This window comes from Theobroma cacao, chromosome 6, assembly GCF_053813885.1.
Source record: "Theobroma cacao isolate CCN51 chromosome 6, ASM5381388v1, whole genome shotgun sequence".
Classification (NCBI taxonomy): domain Eukaryota; kingdom Viridiplantae; phylum Streptophyta; class Magnoliopsida; order Malvales; family Malvaceae; genus Theobroma; species Theobroma cacao.
This window is the reverse complement of record NC_142644.1, coordinates 18,469,732-18,496,768: the sequence shown is the minus strand read 5'-3', so window position 1 is coordinate 18,496,768 and position 27,037 is coordinate 18,469,732. Positions and strand designations below refer to the sequence as shown.

The following is a 27,037-nucleotide window of genomic DNA, read 5'->3' as shown; positions in this document are numbered from 1 at the left end:
GTGGTTTGGAATTAGTAGACTCACTCTTACCTTTTTAAATCTGATAGGCTTAGCACATATTGGGTTAGAATTTATAAGTCAAGCTTAACTAGCAATATGCTGACCATAATGACTCTAATTTCATCAAATAGTTAAAGAAATAAAAATAATTATTAAATAAAAAAGTTATTTTGAGGCGATCATTAAAAAATTTATATAATAAAAAATTTTAAAATTTTTGGGGACATACTGGGTAAAAGCCTAAAAACCCCTTCAAAACACTTTAAAATGATAATTTGGTCCCTCTTATTTCAAAATTATGTTTTTGGTCCCTTGACTATTAACACCGTTAGTCAATAGTTTAAAAACATTAGATCTAAAACTACATAAATTTTTTTTTTTTGAAAAGCAAACTACATAAATATTTTACGACATAATACTTCTTAAATTATTTTTTTTTTAATTTAAGCATATTCTCTTTTTAAAAAAATCTGCTTACGTTCTCTCAAAAACCTTAATCAAAAACAAAACTTAAAAAATTTTAATTTGGAGGCTTGAAAATTTGAAGTTGTATTTGGTTTGAGAAGCATAAACTTTTCTCCTGAAGTAAAGTTTATTGTCATCAAACTATTTTTTTCTCCAATAGTTTGAGATTTTTTTTCATTAAAAAGAATATATTTAAAATAAATCTTTTATTTAATTATAGATATTTCAAATTTAATGATGTCAGGTCAAGAGATTAATTTTTTACTCATGATTACTAATTTTGTTGAAAATTTTTTGCCTAAATTTTGTTCTTTGAGATTAGGTTTTAGGGTGACATAAAAAGAAGTTTCAAGAATTTTCTTCTCTACAAAATATAGAATTTTATTAAGTATCAAAGTGAGATAAACCACCGCATTTACAAATCCTGTTCTAGAATTTTATTAAGTTTTAAGTTTTTATATCAAAGTGAATTTTTTTAAATTTTGAAAGGAAACATGAGCAAATTTTTTTAAGAGGGCATTTGTATCCTAAAATATTTTTATAGTATTGGATATAATTTTTTAACCTATTGACTAACGATATTACGAGTAAGAGATCAAAAATATAAGTTTGAAACAAGAGGAACCAAAGTGTTCTTTTGAAATGTTTTGAAGGGTCTTTTTGAATTTTACCGTAAATATACTACCCTTCGCCCTTGATACCATATCAAATGTAATGAACTTCATATGTAGAGATAATAAAATTATCATGGAAGAGACAAGGAGCTTACTTTGATATCATATAAAATTTACAGTTGGGCCAGTCCCGTTCTATAGTATATGAATTTTATGGAAAGAAAAATCTGATTCCTCCCCTTAGGTCCTGCATTCAAGGGGAAGAAATATTTTGGTAGCCCATGCTTTGTGTGGTCAGCTAAAAATCAAGTCAAGTTCCAGATTTCCTGCAAATAATAATATAAATTCAATTGGTTAATTGTAACCTGGATTGTCCCTGTGACATGCACATATAAATGCAACTTCTTCATATCTTCCTCCGGTCTCTTGGTCCCATTCCCTTGCTCTTACTGCACATGACAACGATAATAAACTTTAGAATTATTGCCGACCAACTAGGAATAGAAGCAAAACAAAACTATTAAACTAATGGAATGAAGGCAAACTCAATCAAAATTCTCACTTGCCATTGCACATGGCTGGCTTGGGATAAGATCTGAATGTTGCCTTTTTTTTTTTCCTTTTAAGTTTTACATTATTTGATTCTGATGTTTTGCTGTTAATCCCCCCACGAGCAACCTATGGATTAGAAATTTGGCTTGACAACCAAATTCAAATCACATCAAGGGTAGTCTTCCCCTTAGCCATGTGCCTTTCTCAAAAGTATTTTGGTCATTTTGGCTTATATTATGTGTTCATTTGTTTTAAAATATAATATATATATATATATATATATATATATATATATATAACATCCAAAAAAAAAAATTAGACCTCAAGTTGAAATTGAGCTTGAATTAAATTGAAAAATTTTTTTTATTAAAAGACAGAAATAGCCCTTAACCGACAATGCAACAGTGTGTCGATATATCCATGTGGTTTTGAGTAACTTGTCCTCAACCTCCACCAGAAGAACACCAAATCTGGAATCCTTTTTCACATCCATGCATGTAATTTACGATTCATTATAAAACCCCAAGCAATTAATACTTCTATAGTTAGCTCCCCTAATTTATGGAACCTTATATGCATGCTACATATATAAAACAAAACAACAAACTATATATATATATATATATATATATATATATATATATATATATATATGACAAATATATACATTAATTCTATATTTCTTCCCCAATAATTAAGCCATTTGGAGTTTTCTATTCAAAAAAAAATTACCTAATTTATGTTATAGAGGGTGAAAACGCAAATAAAGATTCTAAATTTAAGTTCTTTTTATTTGAAAAAAAAAAGTAAAATTCGAAATCAATTCTTTAAAAAAAAATATGTACACCTATGATTGAATCAGATATTAAATACAAAAATTTAGAGATTAAAATATAATAAGGGAACAAAAAGATAGTTGTAGTGGCATTCATGTAGATTTGCTAAAACTTAATGGCTTTGTTTTAGACCTAAGCACATAAAAGACCACACTGCCCTCTCGTGATTTCCATCCAAGATCATCTCAACTTCTCTCTTGCTTTCCCTCCTTCCCCTCTCTTTCTTCCTCTCTGTTTCCTTCACAATGCAGACGATCAGCCTGCTCTTATTGCTAATTTGCGCCACTTGTCGCATTGCCTCATCCATCAAAGATGGTAAGCTCTCGTAAATCTTTGCTAACTTTGGGTAACCCTTGTTTCTACATTGGCTTATGTTATTTTTGCTAGCTAGCTACTTGCAAAACTTCACTACCATTCTATACATTATGTTTCACAAGCTTAAAAAGATTTTGATTCCAAGAGCTAGCAACATTGCTTCTCCATGGAGGTGTACTCACCTTTTATGTGCAAACAAACTTCAGTTTTATTTCTTTTACTACAAATAGTTGAGCTCACAGAGTAAATGTATGAATGTTTGTATCCTAAAAGCATATGCTACTTGAAAACAAAAGACTTAAAGAGTGTCTACGAACTGATTTCCAGTCTAATTTTAGTAAGTGGTCTCGCCCTAAAGCACTCTTTAGAAATGACCCTTTTTAGATATCCTTTCCGGCCTATGGTGTAGGAGTTGAACAAAGCCTTTGATGCTCATAAAGAATACTTCATCTACCGGTAAAGTTCTCAGGGCTTAGAGCAACAAATTTAGCTTCTCTTCATATACTATGATTTGGGGTGCATTGCATACCTGTAACATTTGTCTTTGCATTAATTGACAGTCATGGCCTCACATGCATCGTTCCATAGTTTCATAACTCTATTTGTTCCTGTTGAGAAGTTTGTTTCGGCTTATATCAGCAGCAGCTACCATTTGGTGTGCAATTTTACCATGAATTTATAGTATGATTTAGGCTGCGATAATCTTTTTTGGCCATTATGATTTAGGCTGTTTATATATGCTACATGGAAGAAGTAGCATTCCCTCTCTTCCTAAATCAAGCTTTAAGGTTCAGCTAGCTAGTTGGCTCCTTGACATTGATCTAACTTTTACGTTGCCCTGTCGGATATTTAGCTGGTATGAATTAATGATTTGGAGGCTGCTCCCCCTTGTTTAATAGAGATATTCTGGTTCAATAAATAGAAGATTTGCTGGCATATAAAGTCGAATGATTGTAAGACAAACGTAAATTAATTTGCAGGCTATATATATATATATAGATGTGCAGCCTTCAGCCACGTGAAACCCAGAGAGATCGGTTCGCAGTTTGCACGTTTTCCATAGCACCTAACAAGCATGCATTGGCACTGACAGAGGCAGACATCAGTCCTCACAAAAAAACCACTATGCCATTCCCCCTTTAATTTACTTGCATTTATTTAACATTGTAATTACCAGAAGCGATTGTCATTTTCAAAGGACTACATTGATCATTGAAGTGCATGTGCATGGTTGTTGAATTCATGAACTGCAATAAATATTATAGGCAAAAAAGCAGACAACTTTTCCTTTAGAAGGAGAATCTCAACCTGGTACATAGGCCACATGCATTAAATCAAACCGTCAGGATTAGTTTCCATATGGAAAATCGTTTCCTAGATAGTGGTTGTGGTCCCACGTAGATACTTTTGATTGGCCTTGGATCAATCCTCGCGATCTGCACCACTTGGACATAAAAGAATCTGGAGATGAGAGCATCCTGATTAACATTCGTCATTCAATGACAGCTGAAGGATCTCGATCTAAATCTAACATGTCAGTTTTGTCATATACATTTATATATATTGATCACTTCAAATCATGTCTAAGTAATTTGAGCCATGTTTTTGTGGGTCCAAGCTGAGTAATTGTCATCCTTCCTTCTTTTCTCACATGGTCTTTTGCACAGAACATGTGATGGCAATGGATCTAATTGATTCCATAGATATGAAATGCTAATGGATCTAAACTTGTTTCGATTGAAAACTTTTTAGGTTTATTGCCAAATGGGAACTTCGAGTATGGACCAAAACCATCAGAAATGAAAGGAACAAAAGTGGTGAGCCCCAAGGCTATACCCAACTGGGAAATCTCAGGGGTTGTAGAGTACATCAAGTCAGGTCAAAAACAGGGTGACATGTTGCTGATAGTACCCGAGGGAGCCTTTGCAGTGAGGTTAGGCAACGACGCCCTGATTAAGCAGACGATGAAGGTGATTAAGGGCATGTTTTATTCCCTAACCTTCAGCGCGGCTCGCACATGTGCTCAAGAGGAACGATTGAACGTGTCAGTTTCACCAAACTACGAGAAAAATGACTATGGTTTATTCCCGATTCAAACAATGTATAGCAGCAACGGATGGGATTCGTATGCATGGGCTTTTCAGGCTGATGAGCCTCTCATTGAGATTTCAATACATAACCCAGGAGTGGAAGAGGATGCAGCTTGTGGCCCTCTTATTGACTCTGTCGCATTGAAGACCTTGTACCCTCCCAAACGTACCCCTGGTAAGGACATCCAATCTTTCAATTGGACCCACCATTGATAATGGTTGAATAACTTGTTCGATTCAAATATTTGCAGCCAACCTACTAAAGAATGGAAATTTCGAAGAAGGCCCCTACATCTTCCCAAATACTTCATGGGGAGTCCTGATTCCACCTCACATTGAAGATGACCACAGTCCTCTTCCAGGCTGGATAATTGAATCCCTGAAAGCCGTCAAGTACATCGACAGTGAACACTTCTCAGTTCCGGAGGGGAAACGTGCCATCGAACTCGTCGCCGGAAAAGAAAGTGCCCTTGCACAAGTGGTGAAGACCACAATCGGCAGAAGCTACGTCCTCTCATTCACTGTCGGTGATGCGAACAACGCATGTGAAGGTTCCATGGTGGTGGAAGCTTTTGCAGGCAAAAACACCGTGAAGGCGTCGTATCAATCAAAGGGCAAAGGGGGCTTCAAGAGGGCTATACTTGCATTCAAGGCAGAGTCGAGCCGCACTCGAATAATGTTCTACAGCACGTTTTACACCATGAAAAGTGATAACTCGGGCTCTCTGTGTGGACCGGTGTTGGATGATGTGAAGCTGCTGAGTGTCCGAAAACTGCATCATGTGTAGAACAGCTATAAACAGTTGCATAGCCTTTTTGCAACAACGTGGTTTGATCCTTGTTTTAGGAGGTTAGGATTCATGTAACAAATTAAAGCAAAGAGGGGGCTTAATTGAGGGAGTCGGCCAATGTTATATTTTATGTATCTATCTTTCTTCATTAAATTTAAATGGTATAAGCCCAGTTCTTTTTTCAAATTAAGTTGAACCCTTTTTCCACTTGAGACTATTTCAGTGTACTGTTTCTACTTAAATAATAATAATAATAATAATAAATAATATAACTAAGAAGTATGAAGTTAGATTTCAAATTGATTGGATTAACAAGATGCATGCATGTCTTTCCTTTGGGAGGATCCATTGAAAAGTTTTTTTTTTAAACATTTTGAAAGAGTAAAATTTTTAAAAGCGAAAAATGTTTTATACCTCAACTAAAAAAATTACTTTAACTAATGTAAAATGTTTTAAACTCGAAAATGACGTAAAATTTTTTTCACTTGCCTTCTCTTCTTTGGAATCCATTGCATAAACCTTGAGATCATATTATTATAATTATTTACCAAAATATCCATCAGTACTGATGGAGAGAAAGTTGTAATCTTGAATACCAGTACTAATCTTGGTTATCCATCAGTTCCTGAATAAAACTCATTTCGCAAACTTGTAGCCTTGGTTATACCAATTCTTTGTTCTTGGGTTTGGTAGAAACTCTTGGAGAGATGGTTTGTGTGTTGGGGTGGGAGTAGACTAAGTAATTTTGTATACGATATGAACACAACATAAGTTTAATTGAGGTTGAATTTAAGTTAATCGTGCTTCGTATATTAATCGTGTCGACACAATTAAAACACGAATAAATCATGTTTTAACCATGTCAAACTCCCATAACCTGTCTAAAATACCATTAATTAATCATGTTATCGTATACTCATATAACCTATTTATTTAATCAGATTCACATATCATATAAACACGTTTAGTACATGATTAAGAACCATTTATTTATCCATATAAATATAAATATTTTTATGATGATTAAAATTTATTGATATTGAATTTTATTGTATTTGATAAATATTATGATATTTGTAATTTTTAAATAATATAATTGTATTTTACTTGTACATATTTTAATTTAATCATTTAAATCATGTTAATTGTATCAATCGTGCAAACAAGTTATAAATTTTATAAATTTTTATCGTATTAATCAAACCATTTCGTATAAAATTTTACCCAACATGTTTAATAAACATATTAATAGTGTTGTGTTACACGTTTATTAAATATATTTATATACGTGTTTAAGATTCTAACACAGTTATAAAATTTTAAACGTCTTATAAAATTTAATTATATTCGTGTTTACTAATATAACTATGAATATCTTATATTTACACGACACAATTAAAACACAAATATACAATTTACCAAGTCTAGGTAGAAGGGGATACAATAATCTAATTCCAAACTTTACACAAAAATAATCCGTATATGATTTTCGCATTTAACCATAACTTTTTTAAAGTTGCAAGTTTGTCTTTTTGACCATCTATATAGTTCCATGCAGTTAATAAGTTCATGCAAACTTAAATTTCATATTAAAAAAGCATATAGAAATACATTTGGCATAATATTTGAGATAACATCAAAATTATTTTAAAAAATTCAAATAATTTTTTTATTAAATTTTAAATTAAATAAACACTTATAATTAACTGACTAAATATCATATATCAAAATGTTACATATCATTTTATACCCAAGTGACACTAACAAAAAAAATAAAAAAATGTTACATAATTATATTATTATATCACATCATCATCTATTATGACATGTTAACATATCACATTATTACATAATATAAAATGACAAGTGACATTTATTAATAACAATTAATCAATCATTAATTATAAAGATTCATTTTGTTCAAAATAAGAGTACAAGAATTGATTTAACATAATAAAAGAATAGAGACTTCTTTGAACATTCCTGAATATTTCAATAACTTTTTTAACTATTAAGTCAAATATTTTTTACATCACAGCATCCCTGTTTGCAATCAGCAATAATTCAAGTCTTGCTGGCAAGATCTTTTGCAGGAAAAAGCACTTAACATTTAAAAGTAATATTTTGACTATAATAATTGATCACAATTTTAAAACTGATTTTAAAATTGCTAATTCAGTGAAGATCACCAATGATAACCGTAAAAAGTTGTCTCACATAATAGAGGACGAGAGAAAAGGAGTAATAGCATCTCTAATAAATAAACTCTTCCAGAAAACCTAATTATATCATAAAAGCCATGAGCTTTGTCAAAAGATTTTTGGGTTATTTCCATTCATTAGGCTTGACAAAGCCCTGGTTTCACAGTGTCATTGCCCAAATTCAATGCCTCAAAGCCCTCAAATACAGTGATTCTGCGCATGGACAAAATTCTCATTAACGAGTTCTTGAAATTCTTGTTGTCTATAGGTTTCTTGGTAAACTAGCAAGATGCAAGACGTAATTATAGAGGGAAATGCTGCTTTATGGATAACTCTCCATCATAGAAAAATGGCTAAGATAATTGTTTCTGTTTGTAATACAAGCAGCATATTTTTCACCTTATTAAAGAATATAACTGCAAAGGAGATCTGTCTCCACAATATTTTAGCAGCCCAGGCCATCTGATAACACAGAACAAATAAAGCCTAGGTGGTCTAATGAATTAATCATTACCTATCTATCCCTTCTCAAATATAAATAAATAATTACATATATAAAAGAGATCAATTGACGACATCAAGCACCAATTTTCGAGATTTAAAAATTGACCATTTCAACCGCCTGTAGTAAGCTGCTTGGAGAAGTGCAAGAGATAGCACAAAAATCCACTTAAAACCCATCTGTGTAAAATCTCAAACCAAATGGAGTTAGGAAGTAGATACCTTATAACTCCCAAAAAGATCTACCACCTCAGCTTGTATCTCAAACAGTATTGAAATGGCAAATAAAAGAAAAAGGAAAAAAAGATGTCTCACATACTTCAAGATGAGAGATTCTAAGTATCTCTACTCAATTCATTTATTAGGATTGCATCTTAAAACAGTAAACTAAAAAGTTAGTTCTATGAGCATGCTTAAGCTGAGGTTTTGTGAAGATTTCCTACAGCAAGAATCATATAAGCAAGTTATGCCAAAGCTCAATCATCATTATCCAATGGGATGATCTTCACTTTTCAAACAGGATATATCCATGTAAGAGAATCAAAGGCCAACAGTCAGGGATCTAGTATAACTGTATAAACTTGTGCCTTGTTGATGATCATTTTAATAAACCATTAGCAGAAACTTCAAGTATTAAAACCTCGATACAGGGGAAAACAAGATCCAATTTTGTAAACTACTTACCAGTTTTCTCTCTTCCATTTCTGGCTCAGCAGCCCAGGCTAAAAATGTCACCACGTCCTTCCCCATCTGCACCAACATTGTAAAAAGAGTATAGAACACTTGTTTTAGCCAGTGAAGCTTGTAGAATCATTTACAACAGGACAGTTATGAAGGTTACTTGGGCCTCTGTAGCTGGGGTACCATCTTCATATTCGACAGCACCATCATTCAGCATTTTTGGCATAGCTATTGCACCACCAGGAAAGTAAGGGTTATAATGCAACCCCTCTCGAATCTACAATGAAAGAGTATCATACATCACGCATTATACAGTTGTTAAAAAGTGAGTGAGAGAGGCAGAGATACAGAGAGTAAAAGTATGGCATCTGAGATAAGATCATAATTATTATTCATTATTCTTTCTTTTCATGCAGATTTTAACTGTTTCTTGTCATCAAACTAAGAAAGCATATTTTACATAAGTCTAACATATCATCTACTATGTTACTAATATTGACATAAGACTACCTCCCTAACCACCACCAACCTATAACCACTCCAGGAGAACCAGCCAAACCTGCTTTCTCACTTTTCCTTCCCTGCCTTTTATAGACTAACCATCCCAAGCAAACATCTTGCTTAGGCATGTAATAAGATAAATTATTAGTTTCTGAGGGATCTCAATTTTAGAGAAAATCATCAAAACATTACTGTTATACTAAACTAAAGCACACTAACAAAGCACATCTTTAAAACCTGAGCAACATTTTTGAAGCTGAACATGGCCGTATGACAATGCACTTGGCATGAAAGAGAAATCATATTTCAGATGTTAGTTCACTCTGTGACACTCTCCAGTTACATTTCATTTGATGCTGTGAATTGACTTTGACCTTTCAAAACTTTTTCTTCAGTCAACTCATTAATATGTACATATGCAATTGGAAGTAGAAATTACCGATACACCAGCAGGAGGATCATGGTAACCCGTTAGAAGAGCAAATACATAGTTCTGGCCATTATGACGGGCCTGAAAGGACAAGAAGTTAGATATTGAAATTTAAACTGGAACTTAAATGCCATTTTCATGAAATCAAGATATTAGAGATACCTTGGTGATAAGGCTTAAGTCTGGAGGATATGCACCTCCATTGGCAAACCTAGCTGCTTGTTCATTTGCATATGGCTGCGGAAAACGATCGCTTAGCTTACCAGGCCGGGTGAACATCTCACCCTCGTCATTAGGCCCATCAACTACTTCAATTTCAGCTGCCATAGCCTTTGTTTCTTCTTCAGTGTATGCCACACCAACAAGATCTCTATATGAGATTAGAGACATTGAATGGCAAGATGCACAAACTTGTTGGTAGACCTGGTGGCCCCGACGGATCCTGCTCATGTATAATTAATCCAAATTAATCAAATTGTAAAGAAAAATAGTGAGCATTCAGCAATCACTAACATACGTTTACATCACAATGATTAGATTATAGTGCTTAATCAAGACTATAAAGCATTTCTAAAAATCAGGCAGGAAACCAAACCCCACAAGAACTTTCTCCGAGAACACCAACAATTCATTGTTGCTGCAAACACATTTTGGGGGGAGGGGTGGGGAAGCAAGCAAATCAATAATATATTAGCAGAAATGAAAAATCAACTTACGAAGCATGGTCATATGAGCTGAGTATGCCTTCATGAGGCCAAGGATAGTTAGGAACCCCCAAACCATGTTCAGCCTCATCAGAATAAGCTATTGTGGAAAAACCCAAAAGCCCTGAGACACCTGTCCCAAAGAGTGCAAGCCATCTCAAAGAATTATTGCCGGTAGATCCTAGTCTATCTCGATCCTGCTTCACAATTTGGTAGGGCACTGCAGGAAGAGTCTGCCAAAAGTATTGTACTTCTATGTAAAACGAGAGTAAAGTTTCATTCCAGAGTAGAAAACATTCATAAAATTTTCATCTTTGCAGAAACAAAATTTATTTCTTTTTCTTTTTTATTCATATTTTTTGTGTTTAGAACTGTGTGCTAGTCGCACCCTGTCTTTCTAAACTGCTTCATATTTTTTCCTATTATATGCTGAGTATTAAACCCAGTTCCAAAACTTCTTGCTCATTCTGACACACTGAAGTCTACACAACCAAAGCACTAAACAGGTAACACTGACTTAGTTAAACCAAGTAATCAAAACCCCCAACTACGGTTATTCTAAAAACTTAATTAACCAATAACTAAAAATTTCAGGTGAGCAAGATGGAACATTAAATCACAAATATAAAGTAACAAAATAACAGATCCTTACTACAGAAAAGAATTACATAAGTAAATTAATACAGCGTTGTCTACTAAATATCCAACTTTGTTATTTGCATTTTGCTTTCAGAAGTAAAAAGAGGAAGCAGCAAAAGTGGTGACCAAATATAGCCTTATTTACCATTCAAGCCCGTTAGCTGAGTTTTGTGCACTAGAGTTCTAATCTTAGACAGCTCTTGTTTTCATTGAAGTGATAACACGTTCAAAAGCACCTTAAAATTCATTGATAATTTGAAAAAAAAAAAAAAAAGGGCCAATTTTTCCATAAAGCAATATTCTACTCTCTTTTGGAGTTTATTTCTAGTTTTGATTACATTTTAGTTTGGAAGAAATTCCATTGAATTCTCCCTTTTGTTAACTGAAATTTTTCACAATTTACATACATTCCTAATTATATTAAATACATGACAAAATCACACTCAATAAATTTCAATTCCCTGCGAAATTATATAATGTATCAATAATTAAACCTAACAATTACATTAATCTTCAATTTTTTTTATAAAAGAAAAAGGGAAAATGATGCAAATGATGAGAATAGTACCTTAGCATCGTGAGTTTGGCGAGCGAGCCTTGAAAGAAAGCTGAGTTTTCCATACCCTGATTCCAAATTCAAAAATTTTAAAAATTTGAAATCATAGAAAGAAAAAGATCATAAAATTAAAAGGCGGGCAAAGAAAAAGAGTAAAGAGGAATGAATCTACCTTGGATGCCGGTCCTGATCTTCTGGGCTAACCCTGTAAATAAGAAGAAAGGTGGAGGTCAAAATGGGAAAGAAGAAAAGTTCATAATGGAAACGTAAATAGATATGCAACATGTAAGAGAGAGAAGAGAGAAAAAGAACAATACTCATGGTTCTTGGAGGAGAGTGGACAGTGTTGGTTGCAGAACTGAGAAGAGACAAAAACCAAGGAAACGAGAGAAGGAGGGAGACACGTGTCCCACAGATTACTGGTGAAACAATGAACCGCTCATAATTCTCCCAGTCTCAAACGACACGTCGTCCTTTCTCTTTACGCTTTAGTAATTCTTTAGGTCATGTTTGGCTCGCCGTTCCCCCTCTACTCACAAAATTTTATGCCCTTGTTTGATTTGCTTTTGGTGAAAAAATAGTTATTTCTTTTTAAATGATTATTCTTTAAAATTAACAAAAGCTTGAAATAGCTAATATCACATTTTTCTATGGCATTAACTATTTCACACATGCGAATAAAATTCAAATATTTTAAATTAAAATGTTTTTTTTTTATTTTTAAAAATTACAAACTTAAATTAATAAAATTAATAGTTTAGATTAAAATTAAAAAATTATTAATATTTTTATATTTTAATTATAATATATTTAAATTATAAATAAAAATTAATATTTTAAAATGTTAATTTTTATATTACTAAGTGAAATTTAAATTAAAAAATGAAAAATGCAAATAGAGAAAAATAAATCTTATAATAATAAAAAGGTTAAGTTATTAATTATATATTACAAAATATTTTGAATTCAGAAATTAATTAAAAGTATTAATATTTTAATCATAATAATATTTAAATTATAAATTAAATTACCAATTGTTAATATTTTAAATCAATTATAAATTATTAATATTTAAAAATAAAATAAAAACAAATAATCATAATAACATTTAAATTATAAATAAAATAGTAGTATTTTATAATATTAATGATTAAATTATAAATAAAATATTAATACTTAAATAATCAATTATTAATATTTAAAAAATATAAATTATTAATATTTAAAAGATATAAATAAATAAAATAAATAATCATAATAAAATATTAATATTTAAATCATTTATAATTAATTTATAAATAAAATATTAATAGTTAAATGATATATTATTAATATTGCAAATAAAATATAAATTATTAATATTTAAAAATAAAATAAAATAATCATAATAACATTTAATATTAATGACTAAAGTATAAATAAAATATTAATATTTAAACTATCAATTTTTAATATTTTAAATAAATTATACATTATTAATGTTTAAAAACAAAATAATTTAAAAATAAATAATCATAATAACATTTAAATTATAAATAAAATATTAGTATTTTATAATGTTAATGATTAGATTATAAATAAAATATTAATATTTAAAAATAAAATAAAACAATCATATATATATATAATAAATGGTATTTTTGTTTTTTTATTTTTTATTCCTTTCTTATTCCAGTTATTATTACCAATCAAATATTGCAATAAGTCATAATAATTATTTTTGCCTTATTCCATTCGTTATACTAAATTACGTAATACCTATTATGTTCTATTCTCATTTCATTCTATCCCCACGTAATACATATTCTATCTCATTCTTATTTATTCCACGAACCAAATGTGCTATTAGTAATTTAATGGCTTAATCTTAGAAAGCTTTCTTAATTATTGAAAAAAATAAATAAATAATTTTTTTTATTACATTCATTTAAGTTATAATACTTTTATTTAATCCTAATAACTAATAGTTATCTAATTAATTATGATTGATCAAAATGACACTTATCATATTTTCACTTTTTTTATCCAAAAAACATATCTATTAACTCTTTATTTAAAAATCTAAAGCCTATCTTATTTTTTAATAATATGATATCCATGATAATATTAATACAAATATTACATAATCATATCATTATATCATTTCATCATTTATTATGAATCATTAATACGTCACGTGATATTTTTATTAATAATAATTAACCAACCATTAATCATAAATACTTTTTTGATTCAAAATAAAAATATAAAAATTTTATTAAACATAATAAAAAATAAAAATTTATTTAAATTTTCTGAAACCATTCATAAACCTAATTTAAATCTAGTTTTCACAATACTAACCTCTTAGCCGCATTTGGCAATTGATAGGTAAAAAGATTGTGACTTAAGAAAATGCCAAAATGGCTTCTTAGATATTAATCTAATTTAGCCGTTTTGACAAAAAAGTAAATGCCAAATTAAGATGTCAATATATATTAAAGTTTTTCTTATTAATCCTTTTCAGATAGGTTTCGTTGTTAAAGTTTTTCTTAAGGAAAATGCTGAATTGCTCAAAATTAGGCAATGGGTGGTGCACCCTGCAGTGCACAGTTTGAAAAGAAGCGATTAGTACAGTACCCCCACCAACAGTGAATAGCCAACATCCTTGGTCATTGAGATGAGACCAACTAGATTCCACGAGATAGATTAGTTAGAGAATATATGTATTCATTATTCTATTACCAAATGTTTTCAAAGACAAATCAATGCCTAATCATAGAATTACAATCTCCATGCAAGTATCACTCACAATATTCAGGTGATGTTGGCAACCGTCAATATTCTCAAGCCTTCAGCTTTTACTCACAAAGGAAGTGTTATTATGGAGATCATCAGCATTACTCCCGGACTACCCTGCTCCTTATGCTGCTAAATATTGCTAACAGAATGTTTTACTGTAACCAACAGAATTTTATTTAAACAACTAGTGGCAATTAAAACAGTTTATTAAGAGCATAGCGTAATCAATGTCTAAAGCATAGCCATTTAAAATATAGAACCATATTCATATAACGCACTACTGATGCTAGACGACTTTGTTCAAGAAATCAGTTTGTAGAAACTTTTCAAGAATAGATAAAAAAATTTTGATATTTCTTATCAATACTCTTCAGTTGAAAATCTATGAACTACATCAAGTAAGGCATCAGGGTTTTTCACAACAACTAAAGTGTGTGTGTGTGTGTGTGTGTGTGTATAGATATACACACACACACCTATATATTCTATCACTTTAACATTCACACTAGTTAAAATCCAAAATCCCAAAATGTTCCAATAATAAAATGATGTAAAACCTTAAACCACCACTCCCCAGTCTCAAAGAAAATGCCAAAGGTGGCATGACACATGTAAATGGTAAATAGCTAACAAGACTTACCATTTGGAAAGAAACCCACCTCATACCAAAGGATATGAACTGAAGCAACTCTTTCAGTCCATGGCTCAATCCAACAACAATGACTATGAATCCAAAATCTGAATATATAACAAATACTCTTCTTGTCAAACATCAATCCATGCAAGCCTCTCCACACATCACCCATAGTACAAGATTGGGGGAAAAGAACATGTTACCCGGAGCACAGATTCTCATTCACTGAACATCATTAGGGGAAAAGGACAGCATCGGTTTTTCGTCATGCAGAATACATGAAAAATAATATATATAGTATTATATTACGCAAGAAAAATGTTTCTCTTACAGTACATCACTCTCATGGACACGAAGAGTTTCAAACTTGGAGTTCATTGAAGGGACTTAGAAGTACCCATCTAACAAAATCAAACAACCAACTGTGAAGTTAGAACATCATTTGGTCATAGTATGTAAATATAGATATTAAATAGACCAGTATCATCAATAATCAGAATGCATGAACTTGTTTTTCCAGAGAATCACAGAGTTAGAATGCAGCCCTGGAAGGCCAAATATGCGGTTCAAGGATAATAACATATTCTTGTCGATACTCAAGCATTTAATGCGAGAAGTCATTGCATAGAGAGAAAAAGAGAAAATGTGGAGCAAGGTTTAGAGCCAATTAATAATTATCCAGCCAAAAATGTTCCATTATTGGATATGCACAATCCAGAGATAAAAACATTTTCCAACTATTACAACTTTAATTCTCTTGTATTGACCCCAAAAAATAAAAGAATTCTCTTTCTATAAGTGCAACTGCAACCTATTAATTTACATACTAAAAATGGAGGGCACCTTTTAGTTAATCTTGATTTATCTGCAACAAGAAATAGAATGACCTATACCAGCATTTTCATAGATAAATCATATCTGAAACATTTATTAAAAAAAAAAGTCATACCAACAGCAAGGCTTAAGGGATCCTTTAGGGAATAAACCATGAATGTTGCCCCTTGGTCAACTGCAAGAGATGACAAACTTAACTCCATCATGGCTTTAGAAGCAGGGTATGGATGCTTCCAACATTGGCCATGAGATTTTCTGAGAAAGCATCAAGACATTCCTCAACATAAATTCCATATACTGCAAAAATAAAGCAAGTATAATATTCATACCCACCATCATGAGATGATTTACAACGTATATATAAAACTGCAAATACATACAATTCCAGTTGAAATGCATAAACCTGCCGGCACTATGTAGAAGTAAATTTCGACACAAAATCTGTTGAAACTTAAATATAGCTGAGTAACCAAGCTATACCCATTATTATTTCCGCAACTTGAATATTTATACAGTGGCATTCCTTATTGGATATCCTTCCCAATCACTAAAATGTATTTACATCTTTGCATTTAAATGCTATTATTTAATAATGTCCCACAGACGATCCAACTAATAACATACCACTACAAAATTGGTAAGGGAGAAAGAAAATGAAAAAGAATGAAAACTTATAGCATAAGGACAGGACATGAAACAAATAAACCATTTACAAAAATTGACTATCTAGTATCTTTATATATCTGCACCATTGAACTAAGATATAACATTATTGCATAACCAAATAGAAAAGTAATTCATTAAATCTAAAAACAACTAAAAAAAAAGCTATTTTCCTCATGTCTCAATTTTCTTAGCTCCTTCAAATATCATCATTTGAAATATTAAGAGCATGGGCAAAGCTGTTCCTTGACAAAGACTACAAATTTCTAAGCTTTCCAACAATAAACACCACAAGAATTTCACATCAATTCATCAACAGACACCACAATTTAAAAACTATCCAAACAAAAGAACAAACAAGAAAAAAATATCAAGCCTCAATAAAGCAACAAACTTACAACGACAAGAAGTCACCAAATAGGGTCCACATGAGCCGAACCATATCAGCCTACCACAAGGCAAGTTCAATTCAAAACAACTGTATGGGAGCATATACTTCAACTATAACCCAAATTCCATGATATAATACTAAAATCAATAAATGCAAAACAAAATTACATAGTCAGTGGAATGGTTGTTACTGGTGAAATTGTTTCCACCTTCCACTTCCTCAAATATTAAGGGAAAAAAAATAAAAGAGGAAATATGAACTTATAATGAAAACAGAAAAATGCTTCATCTTTCATTCATACTCAACAAAATGAAAGGTCACAAGCACTTTTGGTCTCGGGCAAAAGCGATGGAGGGGATTGCTTAATGCAGTTGAACACGACCAACTATTTAAAAAAAGGACCAAACAGAACATGTTAAATGGCAAGTTAAAAATAAAAAACTATTGAAATCACTAAAAGAAACATAACCAAATCCAATCAGCTTTTCTAATCTAATATTTTGAGCAAATAGTGGCAACAATTTTTGAAATATACAAACCTATTATGAGAGAAATAAGCGTTAGAAGCTAGTAGCAGTAGCAAAAACCAGATTAAAAAATATATATAGTTAACATTTCTCTTTATTTTTTCTACCAAAGAATCTAGTTTTTTAATAAAATGAAACTAAAGTTCAGCTACCACACATTTCGTATAAGAAAACAATCCTCAAACCAAAACCAAATAAACATCATAATATACCATTGGCTAAAATTTATAAACTACATGTGTAAGATAGAGAACTAAAAACTTTCTACTAAAAATAAAGGTAGACTCTAACCCCACCGATACTCCTTGTGGCTTCCAGCTTTTTCAACATAACACCATGTGATTTCTTTTTCTCGTTTAGCACCTTATGGATAGCTTCTATTTCCACAAGGGATTAAGTTATTAATTTTATCTAGTAAAATTACAAAAATACTCTTTTAAATGAACAAATAGACTAACTTTGAATTAAAACTATTTTGGTATTTTTTACTAAGCAAAAGGTATTAATTGAAAAAAAATCCACAAGATGCTAACTGAAAAAAAAAAACACTGAATTGTCCTTTAGAAAAGTTAAAACCATAAAAGGTGTAAATGAAGTTTATTCTAAAAATAAATGAAGAAATTCCAAACTGTTTGATTAAAGGATGTTAACAAATTCTAAAATAGTTTTTAAAAAGCAAAGTTAAGAACTGACCTTGAAGACCATGGTGCTCATTGGAGGAAGGCTGGTATGGAGGAAAAACCCATGGCACATGGGGGAAGACATTGACAATGCAACGCAACAGTTTGAGGGGGACAACCCACAGAAATCCAAGCTAGGAGGTGTGTAACGGCTTTCTGGAAAAGTACGAGTGCTGACCAAGAGGGCAGTGAGCAGCAACTAGAGAGAGGGGATTTAGAGAGAAGATGAAAAATAAAAAGTGGCTTAGGGTTAGGATTCTTTCACATTTTGCTTTTGGTTTCCCCAACTTAATTGTATACATTTTTTAATTACACAAGTAAATTGAATTAGATTTGAAATTTTGTTTTGGTTGGGCCTTTCGGTTTAAACAATAAATTGAGTTGAATTTGATCATTTATTTGTAATGCAATGTGTTTGAGCTACATCCACTAAACAATTCCAAAATCTGGCCTATTTTTGGGGGCTTCTTTAACAATATGGTTAATTTGCATTTTTCAGTGTCTGATGGAGAAAAACAAACCAGACAAACTAAATTTCTGTCAAAAACTGAATCAAACCAACCCGAACACCTCAGTTAGTGTCGATTTTCTTAGTTTGCTTTTGCACAGCCCTACCCAATACTAAAATGATGGACAACCGTAAATTACCACCCCCTAATCTCACAGAAAATGCCAATGCAAATAGCAAAAAAATCTTACCAATTGGAAGTACAAAGCTGATATTAAAAGATATGAACCAAATCACCTCTTTGAGTCCATGGCTGCTGCATTCAACAAGAATGTTTAGGAATCCAATATCTGAATATACAAACAGACACTCTTCTCATTGACAAGTCTTTCAATGCATCAGCCACCGTACATGATTAGGGGATAACTTCATGCTACCCGCAGCATGGATTCTCATCCACTATACATTATTAGGGGAAAAGTACATGTCAACTACAGCATGGATTTTTGTCATGCAAAATTCATAAAGATGGAAACATTTAGTATTACGCAAGGAAAAAAAAATAAAACCCTTACAGCACATTACACTCATGAGCAGGGAAATATTTTCGAACTTGGAGTTCATCAAAGGGACTTATGAGTACCCATCTAACTAAATCAAGCAACCACCTATGAAGTTAGAACACCATTTGATCATAGTATGTAACCATAGCTATTTAACTAGAAAAATATCATCAAATCATCAGAATGTAAAAACTTGTTTACATGCAGAGACAGTAAGATCAAATGTAGCACCCAATAGGCCAAAATTGTATGTGTACAGTTAAGAGATGGTAACATATTCTTGTCAACATTCAAGCATTTAAGGTTAGAAGATTTTGAACGAGAGAAAGCAGATTTACTATACATCCAACCTGCATTATAACTTAAATTTTCATGTATTGTTTAAAAAAAAAAGAAGAATTAATTTACATGTTAAAACTGTAGGGCATCTTTTAAGATTATCCTGTTTTAATCTGCAACAAGAGATACAATGACAAATACTAGCATCTCCATATATAAATCAAATTTTAAAAATAACTCATACCAACAGCAGGGATTAAGAGTTCCTTTAGGAAAAAACCATGGATATTGCCCCCTGGTCAACTGCAAAGATGACAAAACTCAACCCCATCATGGCTTTAGAAGCAAGATATGGGTGCCTCCAACATTGACCATGAGATTTCTGAGAAAGCATCAAGATATTCCTCAACATTAATCCATATACTGCTGAAATAAAGCAAGTATAACATTCATAACCATCATCATGAGATGATGTAGAACACTTTCACATGCATTAAACTACAAGTATATAAAACACCAGCTAGAATCCATAAACTAGCCAGCACCACATCACAATTTACAAGATCCCAGTTAGCGAGCATGAATGAAAAAGGTCATTTTTCATCCTTTGATAAATAACATGAGCAAGGTCAAAGTAATCTTAGAGGACAAAAACTTTGAAAACAAATATGTTGAAAAACAGGCAATACATGTTACTATTTCAGGCACTTGAATCAGTAAGAGGCCAGATTCATTTTAGGGCATCCTTCCCAGTAACTAAAAACGTATTTCATAGCTTTGCATTTTAATGTTACTCAACAATTCCACTCAGGGAAAGTAGATTTTTACTGTGTTGAAATTTATGATGCATATCCACCAAACAATATGCTACATCTGCAAAAGGTGAGAAGCGAAAATGAAAAGAAAGGAAAAGGAAAATCATATAAAAAAATGAAACTTCTGTCATGGAGACAGGTGAAGAAAATAGTAAAACAATTACAAATTGAAAATTTCAAGTATCTTTACAATATAACACTATTGCATAACCAGATAGAAAAATAATTCATTTAAATTCCTTAAATCTAGTAACAACTAATAAAATGCCTGTTATCATCATGTCTCAACTTTCTTAACTCCCTCAAATGTTCATCATTTGAAATATTAAGAACACAACGGAGATTGGTCACCTTTTCTTCTTCTTCCCAAGTCAAAGGCCCAGAAGCATGCAATGCTCTAAGAACCTGCTGATAGGCCTGTAGCTCTGAACTATGATAATCTGTTCCCAATTCCACACTAGTGGAAACTGAACATCCTCCTCCACATCTCTGCTTAGAATACGAGTCTGCGTCACTACAATAATCCTTCAAGTCTTCACAACCATTTGTTACAAAACTACGAGACAAGTTATGATCATTGTTCCCTAAACCACTACAACTACCAACAGACGACGCGCAACTCATGGTATCATCAATTCTATAACAAGAAGGTGGCTTACATATTTCACCCAATATATTTTTGGGGGAAACAAATGCATCTACCTTTTCAGAGGCCGGCGAAGGAAGCCGAATAATTATTCTTTGAACACCAACACCACCTTTTTCAGTGATCCTCTTTTTCTGCCCACCAACATTCGAAAAGCCAGGCAAAGATCTTTTTCTCCTCGGCGGCCCTGTGAAATTTGACGAACCCTGTCAAAAATAACAAATAGGGTAAGAATCAACAACTTACATAGAAAAAAATGAAAGAAAAAAGTTAAAATTAATGTAAAAGAAAAGAAAAGGAGTTGAAAAAAAATTACTTTTCCAATGAGGAACCAGTTGCCATCTTCCCAAGATTGTCGAACACGCAATCGATATTTATGTGCACTGAGTTCGCTATTCGATCCAAGAATCCTAACAAAAAAGTTGTTTTCACTGAAAACCCTTACTATCACCGCCGGTTTCCAACACAATTCGTCGAACACCTCTACGACATCGCCAGAAACCCAATCATTGGTCCCGTTTACCGGAGGAGGGCAAGGCCTAATCGCTTTCCGAGGGACTCTCTTGACCGCTGCCGCCTCACCAGTGTTCGGAAACCAACCGTACTTGACGCTGTACGTATGACCGTTGCCGGAGATAATCTCGGCACACCGCCACGCGCTGGTTGAGACCTCCTCCTTGGTCAATACCTCAACTTTGCTACCTTTCTTGAATCTCATGATGGGCGAATTTGATTTGAAAGTGTAAAAAGAAAAGAAGAAGAAAAAGAATTGCCTTGGAATTTGTGAAAGAATGGAAATTTTTGGGAAGTGGCGTTGCGTTGAATTTGGGCTTATATAGTGGGCTGGTATTTGCCTTGATGGATTAGGAGAGATTATGATGATCGGACGGTGGATGAAGGAGGGATTACAAGGATCTAGCGGTGAAGAAGGGACTAATTGGTCGTCAGGTTAAGGCTGTTAGGGTACTAAAAAAAGGAAGAAGTTTCCTTGCCGGTTACAGCTTCCTGCTACCTAAAAAAAGAAAAATGGATGGATCTAGTTTTTGTTTCCTTTTTTTATTTAGTTTAATTTAATTTAACTTTTACAAGTTGTTTATGACCTAATTATTTGGTCATATCAATAAATATTTGGATTTGTATTTTACATAATATAAAAATAATCTGCATTAATTAATAGTATACTGAGTCAAAGTTGTCTCCCCACTTAGTAGACTAAATCTAATTCATTCAAAGTTTAAAAGTCAAATAATAATACTGCTAACTATTTCAAATAATAATAATAATAATAATAATAATACCAACAAGGAACATGCTAAATTGTGAGCATATTGGTAAATTTAAAATCATATTGAAGGCTCATATTAAATTTCATATCTTGAGGTGGAATTTGTGAAATTCCTTTATTATTGAGTAAGATATCAACATTTATTATGTTTTTCTATTTTTTTTAAAATTCTAACTTCAAAAAACTTATTTTTAACTATTTATTGACTTTTTCATATCATTAATAATATCTATACATTTTTAGTCTAATGACAGCCATTTTGCATTTTTTTTTCATTTTTCTCTTTTCCATCCGCAATATCATTAATTTTCGTTTATAATTACTTTTTCTGTCTTATCAAATTTCAATACTTAAAATTTCATTCTATAAATAAATAAATAAATGAAGGGAAGGAAAGAGAGAAGAAAAAGAAAAAATATGATAAAAATAATTTGTGATGTTTACATTATATTTTAAATCAAAATTATTCACATTATAATTTTAAATACTCAAAGCTAACAAATAAAAATTTTAAATAATAACAAACATATAAAAACAAAAAGAAATTAAATAAAAAAACTAAAAAAAAGTATGTGGATCATGAAGACGACAATCTTTTGTAATAAAAAAGGTTTCGGGAATTTTATTTTTTTCATCTATTCTTGATTCTTTTTCATTTTATTTTTTGTCTATATATTCTTTTTCAATACAATTTAGAATAATTTGTGGCTTTTGATAAAAAAAAGTAAGAGGACAAATCAAAAAAAAAATTCTCCTCATAATTCATTTATTTTGATTTTTTTCTTTAAAATTTTATAATTTATTTTAATTTGGTAAAAACTACTAATTACGTGTCAAAATATGATCAATTAATTAGACTATGTAGTTCGAAAAAGGAAAATAGTTAAAAAAGGTTATGTTGTGTTGTTAACGCAACCTCTAACCATGTTTTTAAGGCCATTTGGTTGTTCCTCCCTTTTCTCAACAGTCAACATCTTTGACTTGTTGGGTGGGAGGACAACGTTGCCATAATTGACCATGCGCTCTTTTGTAAAATTATATATTTCTTCTATTTTCAATGTTTAATTTTATTAATGTACAAAAAAGACATGTATATTTTTTTTATGTTAAAAATTCTCGCAGGGCCCAATTACCCTGTTTTCATTTTATTAATAATTAATAAAAATAAGTACAGTCGAAAAAAGATCTAAACTTAACCTCCAAAATTACATAAGAAAGAAGAAATGGAATTCCTAATACATGAAATACCATTTTTGCAATGATTACTAATGTCAAAGATAAGTAATTTACCTGTTTACAAGAAGCTAAGGAAATTTCATAAAAAAAATGAAAATAAAAATAAAGATAAAATTAAAAGTTAGGAGTACTACTCCTTTACATTTATTTAAACCACACATAAGGTAAATTTAATTTGTCTAATCTAAAAATTCCTCTAAACTCACCTTCGACTTGTGTAAATTCTTACAGGTTCTGGTGTGAATACCCCTGATTAGAGAGATGATCTGCAGCTTGGTTCCTTTCTCTGTGGATGTGTGAAATCCAGAAAGAGAAACGACTTAAGCATTTTCATATGGAAGCCAACAAATATCGAGTTTGAGATGAACCTTTATGTCCCTCAGGTATCATTTGCACAACTACTTTTGCATCCATTTCTATCCAAATTCTAGATACATTATACTCAATACATAAAAGTAATCCTCGATGTGGTGCCATTAACTCTACCTATAATGAATTATAAGGTCTCAAATTTTCAGAAAAGCAAAAAATCATAGTACTTATATGGTCCCTAAGGAGTTCACCACCAGAAGCATTTTGAAAAGCATTTTTGGAACTGCCATCAACATTCAACTTCAGCTAACCTATCAATGGTCGAGACTAGTGGATAATCTTTGGAGGATCATGTATCTTCCGTTCAAACCGAAAACCCCAATGTGTAGTAATATCAAGATCTCCTCTCCATTGCCATTGGCGTAACAAGTTACCTTGAAAAAGCTACAGTAACATTTTTATAACCCACAAAACAACTCTATCAGGATACATTCCGAGGCCTTTATGCTTTGCATCATTTTTTTCAACCCAAAAGAACCAAAAAATCAACAAAGGCAATAATATTCGAATATGACCAGGTTTTGAGTAATCCCTAGAATAATGACAAGAGTGGAAAATATGCATAACATTTCGAGGGTTGTTAACATAGATTTGAAAGAATTTTACAAAATAATTCCAAACCTGTTGTGCAACCGGCCCACCCCAAAAAACATGCATAACCGTCTCCTCTAATCGGCAACATAGACATTTTGATGCTAACTGGAAACCTTTTGATTTCATCCGTAACTCCACAAGAATCCAATTATTCACCAAATGCCATAAGAAAAATGAAACAGTAAGTGGGATGCTCCTGTGTCAAATAAACTTACCCAATGGATGAATAGGTTGTCTTTGGAAAAGTAGTTCCCATGAACTTTTGGTTGAAAATTCTCCATTTGAAGTTAAAGCCCAGTATGCCAAATCCTTCAGTGTACAACTTATAGGAACTTTCAATATCTCATTAATAAAATTAATTGGTAGTACAGCTCTAAGCTTATCCACATCCCAATCATTATCATGATAGAAATAATTAACTTTAATCATGGAAGTAGAAAAGAGTTTACCAGGGGCTCATCACCCAACCAAATATCATGCCCAAAAAGTAAGTCACCTTTACCAATCCGCCACTTTATCTACTGCCCTGTTGTGTCCCTCCCACTGATCACTCGTTTCCATATGGTGGAGTCATGTGGTTTGGTAGACATTGTGTGAGGAATTGGACCAATACAATATTTTGCTCTCATATATTGAGTCCACAAGTTACTGCAAGTCTGAAATCTCCACCAAAGTTTCGCAGTGAAAGCCTCAAAAACATCATTCAAGCTACAAATGTCTAAACCACCTTCAGAACAAGGTATGGCTATTTTTCCCCATGTCGTCCAATGCATCTTTTTGCTGTCCAAAGAACCTCCTCAAATAAAGGCATTAAAAAGATGCTTAATTCTCTCAATTACTATCACTAGTGGCTTTAGCACTTGAAGCAAATAAATCGGCAAGGGTGATAATACACTCCTTAATAGAGTAATACGCCTTCCTGGAGACAAGATTTTATTCTCCCAACCTGTAATGCGATCTCGGATCTTATTAATAAGGGAATCAAAAAGCAACACCTTTTTGGGTCCTTTGTATAAGGGAGTTCCCAGATACGTGATAGGTAACATTTTCTGTTGAAATCCTGTGGCTTGAGCTATAATTTGACACCTCGAGTGGGACATATTATTAGTTGTGATGAAAGAACTTTTGCTGGGATTAAGCTTTTGCCTAGAGCTCTATTCATATTCCTGCAAAAACAATAGTACTTTCTGCAAGGTTGCTTTGCTTCTGTTAGTAAAAATCCTGACATCATCCGCAAAAGTAAGGTGACTTATATTTATAGAACATCCAGATTGATAATGCAATGAGCAGAATTGAGAGAATAGATTATTTAAGCCACAAGATAAATATTCAGCAGCAAGAATGAATAATAAAGACGAAATTGCATCTCCCTGTCGTAGGCCTCTCTCTGATTTGAAGTACCTAACCAATTGTCCATTAATCAGTAAAAAAAACCAGCAATTCGAAATGCAGCGTTTAATCATATCTATCCACTGAGCATTAAAACCAAATTTCTCCTTCATCAAATATAAAAAATCCCAGTGTAATCGATCATAGACTTTCATCATGTCTAGTTTAAAACAACATTACCTTCTCTTGATTTATGATCCAGCTTACCGATCAACTCCTAAGCCAAGAGTATGTTGTCACTTATTAGTCTACCACTCACAAAACCACTCTAATTTTCAGTTATTAGGGACAGTAATACTGCAGACAATCGGTTTGCCAATAGCTTAGTAATTATTTTGTTGAGGACAGTACATAAGCTAATTGGACGGAAATCTCACCATTGCATTGCATCTAGTTTTTTGGGGAGTAAAATCGGAGTTGTAGAAGTTACTCCTTGTGGCATCCTTACTCCTCTGAAAAATCCTGAACGGCATTAAGGAGGTCATCTGCAATAGTACTCCAACAATGTTGATAAAATAAAGAGGAAAACCCAACAGGACCCGCCACACTGTTTTTATCAATAGCAAAAACAGTCTCCTTAACCTCAGCCATTGTAGGTATTGCACATAGAAAATCGTTGTCACGATCAGATAATAAACAAGGAATTAAGGAAGCATTGAACCTGGAGTTATCACAGTTGTCCGCCTTCAAAATGTTGGCAAAATATTCCACTGCTGAATTTTTAATAAGCTCTTGATCCTCTACAATTGAGCCATTACAATTTTGGATCCGGAATATTGAATTTCTCACTATTTTCTTCTGCATGCGCCTGTGAAAAAACCGTGTGTTGTTTTCCCCCTCAACCAACCACTAAACCCTTAATTTTTGCTGCTAGTACACCTCTTCAACACTGAGCAAATGGTTGAGTCTTGCATAGGAAATATTCATGCTTTCACGGTTTGCAAGAGACTGGTCTTCTTGGAATCATTTTTCACTTCCTCGGCCTGTTTCTCTGTTGCAAGTAGATTACTAAAAATGTCCCCAAA

At 32.2% G+C, this 27,037-nt stretch overlaps 4 protein-coding genes across 8 annotated transcripts; 1 reads left to right on the top strand and 3 right to left on the bottom strand.

The window, feature by feature from the left end:
* Window positions 1-2,645: 2,645 nt before the first annotated feature.
* LOC18595779 (BIIDXI-like protein At5g11420) lies at window positions 2,646-5,848 on the top strand. Its single transcript, XM_007023884.3, has 3 exons — window positions 2,646-2,782; window positions 4,535-5,047; window positions 5,124-5,848. Exons 1-3 carry the CDS (start codon window positions 2,713-2,715, stop codon window positions 5,657-5,659), a joined length of 1,119 nt encoding a protein of 372 aa, XP_007023946.1. The 5' UTR covers window positions 2,646-2,712; the 3' UTR covers window positions 5,660-5,848.
* Window positions 5,849-8,165: 2,317 nt separating this feature from the next.
* On the bottom strand, window positions 8,166-12,305 carry LOC18595778 (cytochrome c1-2, heme protein, mitochondrial-like). The gene is made up of 9 exons (XM_007023881.3): window positions 12,193-12,305; window positions 12,048-12,080; window positions 11,888-11,943; window positions 10,693-10,913; window positions 10,139-10,418; window positions 9,986-10,057; window positions 9,206-9,322; window positions 9,049-9,114; window positions 8,166-8,544 (listed from the first exon to the last, which is right to left on the bottom strand). Exons 1-9 carry the CDS (start codon window positions 12,194-12,196, stop codon window positions 8,428-8,430), a joined length of 966 nt encoding a protein of 321 aa, XP_007023943.3. The 5' UTR covers window positions 12,197-12,305; the 3' UTR covers window positions 8,166-8,427.
* A 2,230-nt stretch (window positions 12,306-14,535) lies between these two features.
* On the bottom strand, window positions 14,536-18,533 carry LOC18595777 (uncharacterized). 3 transcript variants are annotated; one of them, XM_088807399.1, is made up of 5 exons: window positions 18,399-18,533; window positions 17,186-17,235; window positions 16,240-16,379; window positions 15,297-15,394; window positions 14,536-14,811 (listed from the first exon to the last, which is right to left on the bottom strand). In XM_088807399.1, exons 1-5 carry the CDS (start codon window positions 18,468-18,470, stop codon window positions 14,809-14,811), a joined length of 363 nt encoding a protein of 120 aa, XP_088663525.1. In that variant the 5' UTR covers window positions 18,471-18,533; the 3' UTR covers window positions 14,536-14,808. The 3 variants fall into 3 exon arrangements, with proteins under 3 accessions (XP_088663525.1, XP_088663526.1, XP_088663524.1); XM_088807400.1 differs by having other exon boundaries at window positions 15,316-15,394; XM_088807398.1 differs by having other exon boundaries at window positions 14,536-15,394.
* On the bottom strand, window positions 15,935-21,994 carry LOC148762120 (uncharacterized). 3 transcript variants are annotated; one of them, XR_016027060.1, is made up of 4 exons: window positions 21,453-21,994; window positions 20,842-21,342; window positions 19,131-20,057; window positions 15,935-16,421 (listed from the first exon to the last, which is right to left on the bottom strand). XR_016027060.1 is itself a non-coding variant. In XM_088807397.1 (3 exons), the coding sequence occupies exons 1-3, from the start codon at window positions 21,852-21,854 to the stop codon at window positions 19,944-19,946; spliced, it is 1,017 nt and encodes a 338-aa protein (XP_088663523.1). In that variant the 5' UTR covers window positions 21,855-21,994; the 3' UTR covers window positions 15,935-19,943. The 3 variants fall into 3 exon arrangements, 2 of the variants coding, with proteins under 2 accessions (XP_088663523.1, XP_017979040.2); XM_088807397.1 differs by having other exon boundaries at window positions 15,935-20,057; XM_018123551.2 differs by lacking the exons at window positions 15,935-16,421; window positions 19,131-20,057 and having other exon boundaries at window positions 20,631-21,342; window positions 21,453-21,973.
* Window positions 21,995-27,037: the final 5,043 nt, after the last annotated feature.

Bases quoted from the DNA above. Each gene is read 5' to 3' on its own strand.
- LOC148762120 (XM_088807397.1), bottom strand. From the start codon at position 21,854: ATGAGATTCAAGAAAGGTAGCAAAGTTGAGGTATTGACCAAGGAGGAG. The intron at 21,343-21,452 runs GTAATTTTTTTT...TATTTTTGACAG, and splicing joins ACTGGTTCCTCATTGGAAAA to GGTTCGTCAAATTTCACAGG. The intron at 20,058-20,841 runs GTGACCAATCTC...ATGCTTTCTCAG, and splicing joins CTTGGGAAGAAGAAGAAAAG to AAATCTCATGGTCAATGTTG.
- LOC18595779 (XM_007023884.3), top strand. From the start codon at position 2,713: ATGCAGACGATCAGCCTGCTCTTATTGCTAATTTGCGCCACTTGTCGC. The intron at 2,783-4,534 runs GTAAGCTCTCGT...AAAACTTTTTAG, and splicing joins TGCCTCATCCATCAAAGATG to GTTTATTGCCAAATGGGAAC. The intron at 5,048-5,123 runs GTAAGGACATCC...AAATATTTGCAG, and splicing joins CCCTCCCAAACGTACCCCTG to CCAACCTACTAAAGAATGGA.
- LOC18595778 (XM_007023881.3), bottom strand. The intron at 10,058-10,138 runs GTATCTCTAATA...TTGTCCTTTCAG, and splicing joins ACTTAAGCCTTATCACCAAG to GCCCGTCATAATGGCCAGAA. The intron at 9,323-9,985 runs GTAATTTCTACT...CTTTCATTGTAG, and splicing joins ATCCTCCTGCTGGTGTATCG to ATTCGAGAGGGGTTGCATTA.
- LOC18595777 (XM_088807398.1), bottom strand. From the start codon at position 18,470: ATGTCTTCCCCCATGTGCCATGGGTTTTTCCTCCATACCAGCCTTCCT. The intron at 16,380-17,185 runs GTAAGTTTGTTG...ATGCTTTCTCAG, and splicing joins TTTGGTGACTTCTTGTCGTT to AAAATCTCATGGCCAATGTT. The intron at 15,395-16,239 runs GTATGACTTTTT...TTATATATTCAG, and splicing joins TCCCTTAAGCCTTGCTGTTG to ATTTTGGATTCATAGTCATT.